This window comes from Limanda limanda, chromosome 13 (assembly GCF_963576545.1).
Source record: "Limanda limanda chromosome 13, fLimLim1.1, whole genome shotgun sequence".
NCBI lineage: Eukaryota > Metazoa > Chordata > Actinopteri > Pleuronectiformes > Pleuronectidae > Limanda > Limanda limanda.
Genome location: NC_083648.1, coordinates 1587876 through 1591734, shown reverse-complemented (window position 1 = coordinate 1591734; position 3859 = coordinate 1587876). Strand labels below are relative to the sequence as shown.

Genomic DNA, 3859 nt, shown 5'->3' with positions numbered 1-3859 from the left:
CATGTCACTTTACAATACACGGCTGATTTCAGTGTCACTTTCATGACTGGAAAGTTTAGAGCAGCAGTGAGCGACAAAATATTAAGACCAAAAGAGCACATGATGTTCCATCTTTTGAATTTTTAAGGATGTGCTGCTCTTTTGGAAATCTCGACATTAATAATATGAATTCATAATAATGGCATTGTGGAGCCGGCAGTATTTATATATCACCTGGGACTTCGGTCAATTGGTATTCGCCAATATCTGAGAGTGAAAGATTTGAGAGGCTCAATACGTTGCCTGCTGTGACTCGTCTTCTGTTAATTATGTAAATTAATCTACAGCCAATCAGAGCACAGGACAGGGTTAGCAGACACACTAGTCTATTGGTGAAAGATGGTGTGTGTGTCTGGAATAAACTCACAACGACTGCAAATCAACCAGATCAACAACACAACAAGTTGAATCTGAAGTGACTTTGGGAACCTCAGCTGCTGTTTCTCCTCGATCACATGAATCTGATTCCAGTCAAGTCGTGATGAACTGAATTCAGCCGTCCAGACGCTCAGAGATCTCTGTGAACTAAAGACCGACAGGTGGTATATATCCCTGAATTCATTAACCAACAAAGCAGCAGAGATTTAACGTTTTAAATTCTGTCTATTTCATTTTTTTTTGTGTGATTTTCAAGTGGAAAGTTTGGATTCATGAAGTGGTGAAAAACAAGTGAAGAGCACGGTGGTGAGAAAACAAAGAGACACACACACACACACACACACACACACACACACCAAACAACGTACAAAAACAAAGAGGCAGGAGACTTTTGGTTCTCGTATCACGCTCCAGCCATAACACCCCCCACCCCTTCAATGGTGCATTATCATGCAAACCATGCAAAACACAATGAAAATGTTGTCATATAAAAAAATAAGTGTTACAAAATGGCATAGCAAGTATAAGTATCCGTCCGATGTCCTTTCCGTTCCCTGACGTCCTGAACAGTGTCTACACTAACAGTTGCATGCGTGTCATGCAGTGCGGCTGGCTTCGCAGCGATAAAGCTTTCGGGTGAATATAGTTTGTATATTAATGTTCTTTTTAATTTAGCTAAATCTTTGCGAAAGAGTGCGCTGTACAGAGCTGAGCTTTACAAACGGTCGGGTTTCCTCTCGGGGGGGGGGGGGGGGGGGGTCTGCACGCCTCGGCTCTGCTGGGTCGGTGGGTGACATCGTCTGTGGCCTCTGAAGGTCGGTGACCTTTGACCTCGACCTTGAAGCAGTGGACCAACCCACCTGCTTCCAGGTTGATCCAGAGGTTTGACCCGAACTGATTTGGGTTTAGAGGCGTGGTTTGGATTCAAGGTCTAAACTCAGAGTCGTGGATTCCTGTGAAGTCACGTGACTCCCTCAGGGGGGCGTGGTCCACACAGCGTCACCGAACCCCTCCCCCGTGGAGGAGAGGGGGAGGGGCCCCCCGCTGGGCGTGAAGGGGTCCGACTCCGAGTCCGTCTCCCCCTCGGCCAGGTAGCTGGGCCGGGGTCTCCTCCGCCCCCCCGCTGACAGCTCCTCTCCCTCCTCCCCCTCCCGCTCCCCGGAGACGCTGAAGCCGCTGGGCGAGCGCTCCAGCTCCTCGTGGTTCACCGACAGCATGGAGAGGGGGGAGTCGCCCCCCCGCCCCCCTGTGGTCCTGCCCAGCCCCCCCACTGACGAGTCCTGCAGGGAGCTGATGGGCAACACCGTGGGACGCTCAGCGTAGGTGGGGACGGCGGCCGGGGGGGTGCGCTGGTAGAGGTGGGACGTCGGGGGTTGAGGATCTGGAGGAACACAGACTCCTCCTCCTCCTAAGCCCCTCCCCTCGCCGCCTCCTCTTCCTCCCCTGCCACAGTACGGATTCCCCTTGTACGACATGTGTGGGAACGCCTGCTCGTAGCTGAAGAAGACGCGTCGGATCGGACCGGTCGCCGTCGGGTCGCAGGTCTCCAGGGTCATGTGGGCGGAGCCAGCAGAGTCCACCTGCAGAGTCTCAGTGTGCTGGATGTGCATGTCCACCAGGAAGTCCAACTTCTTCTCCATGTCCTCCACCTGAGACACAGAGTACACACTGTAGTACCAGAACTGACCTGTGGGGTGAAAAGTCAAACGAATACCACGCCGTCCACCATCTTGGACTCTGTACCATCAATCATAGATATATATATATAAGGCTAGATGTCTCGTCCGCGTTGCCGACCAACGGAGTCGAACGTCACCACATGGCGGCCATCTTGCTACAGGTGGCTCGCCCACCCATAACATTGTGATGTAGTGGTTCGTACTTTTAAAATAACCATAACTTGCTCAATTTTCTGCCGAATTTTAAACGGTCTGGTTTATTATAAACGTCAGAGATGTAGTTATGACACTACATAAATTATTCAATTTTTTCGAAAATAACATAATTATTCATAAGTATGCAGTGTCATAACTTCATCTCTGACGTTTATAACAAACCAAACCGTTTAAAATTCTGTAGAAAATTGAGCAAGTTATGGTTATTTACCACTACCGACACAATGTTATGGGTGGGCGAGCCGCCTGTAGCAAGATGGCCGCCATGTGCGGACGTTGGACTAAGTTGGCCGAGACATCTAGCCTTATATATATATCTATGTCATCAATGTTCTGACGAGTCAAGTTGGAAATAGATCAACAGCATCACATTAAAGCTGAACTTCCAAACACCTGGGACGTCCTTCCCACAATATTTGATATATATACTATATTTATACATGTCTACCTTTCTGGTTTCACACCTGTAAGGCTGGAAAACAGCCTCAAGTCAACAGATGCTTTTCATTTCCTCACCTGTCGTTCCACTCGGACGAACCGACCCATCATGCTCTGGTCGTCGGCGTCCGGCAGGGAGGCAGCTTTGGTGATGAAGGACTCGTGCCTGGAACACAGGAGCACTGAGGAGATGTGGACTCAACAGACTTTAGATGAAGACAAACAAACAGAACAGTGGGCCGGTACCTGGGAGACTGACTCGACGGATAGGCAAAGGGCGTTTTCTGAGTTTTCTTGTGTTTTGGGGTGAGGGGGGGTCCAGGGGCCAGAATCATGTCGATCCTTAAAGGAAGAGAAACAGGATGAGCCCGAGGAACAGGAGACATTTATCTCACTCACACAATATGAGACGTCTGTGATGTAGCAGCCGACCTCGTCTGCAGGTATTTGATTCTGCAGAGCATGTCCAGGTGTCCGGCAGAATACTGCTCGATCACGTCTTTGACATCGTAAGGCCTCAGAGTTTCCTTAAAGCGCTTCTTGTTCAGGAGGAATTGCATGATCCTGTGAGACAGAGAGTTCAAATTCACCACTGAGGATATTAACATGACAGAATATACTGTAATACACGGGCGATCTTGTTTTCTTTTCTAACGTATTACACGACAGCTTCATGTTGCAATACTTAAACAACGAGTCAAGAGTTGAGCAATGCATTCTGGGACAAACAAATAGACGTCAAAGTTTATTCAGAAGCTAGTTGTGGTGGAAGACGTCAAGATGTCCGTCTCTGTGGCCACGCCCATCAGCTGGAAGACAACCAGATGTCTGTAGGCCAAATGGTCTTCATTGGACATAAGGACAACCTGCACTCGATCCGTCCAAACTAGAGTTAAACCTTCCACCTCTGCGAGTTCGTAAATGTTCACAGGACCTAAACCTTATCTTCAGAGGGTAAATACAAGGGTCAGATGTTCCTGTAGATGTTCCTGTAGATGTTCCATGAGGACACTACGTCACCAGGGTGCCACCTGCACATGCTCTCCTCCAGGTGGACTTCAAGGAACATGTGTATTGAGAGAATATCTTAAAACTATGGAGCAGGATCA

The 3859-nt window shown here is 48.7% G+C and overlaps 1 protein-coding gene across 2 annotated transcripts in view; it reads right to left on the bottom strand.

Moving 5' to 3' along the window:
• Positions 1–1391: 1391 nt before the first annotated feature.
• Positions 1392–3859, bottom strand: part of kcnq3 (potassium voltage-gated channel, KQT-like subfamily, member 3) — a 46355-nt gene continuing 43887 nt past the window's right edge. Inside the window, exons 12-16 of one of the 2 annotated variants that reach the window (XM_061084713.1) lie at positions 3183–3314; positions 2997–3092; positions 2829–2916; positions 1809–2066; positions 1392–1766 (exon numbers count right to left, since the gene is read on the bottom strand). In XM_061084713.1, coding sequence (XP_060940696.1) covers positions 1392–1766; positions 1809–2066; positions 2829–2916; positions 2997–3092; positions 3183–3314 — 949 coding nt within the window. Of the gene's footprint in view, positions 2067–2828; positions 2917–2996; positions 3093–3182; positions 3315–3859 lie in introns of both variants that reach the window. The other variant, XM_061084712.1, reaches the window with a different exon arrangement.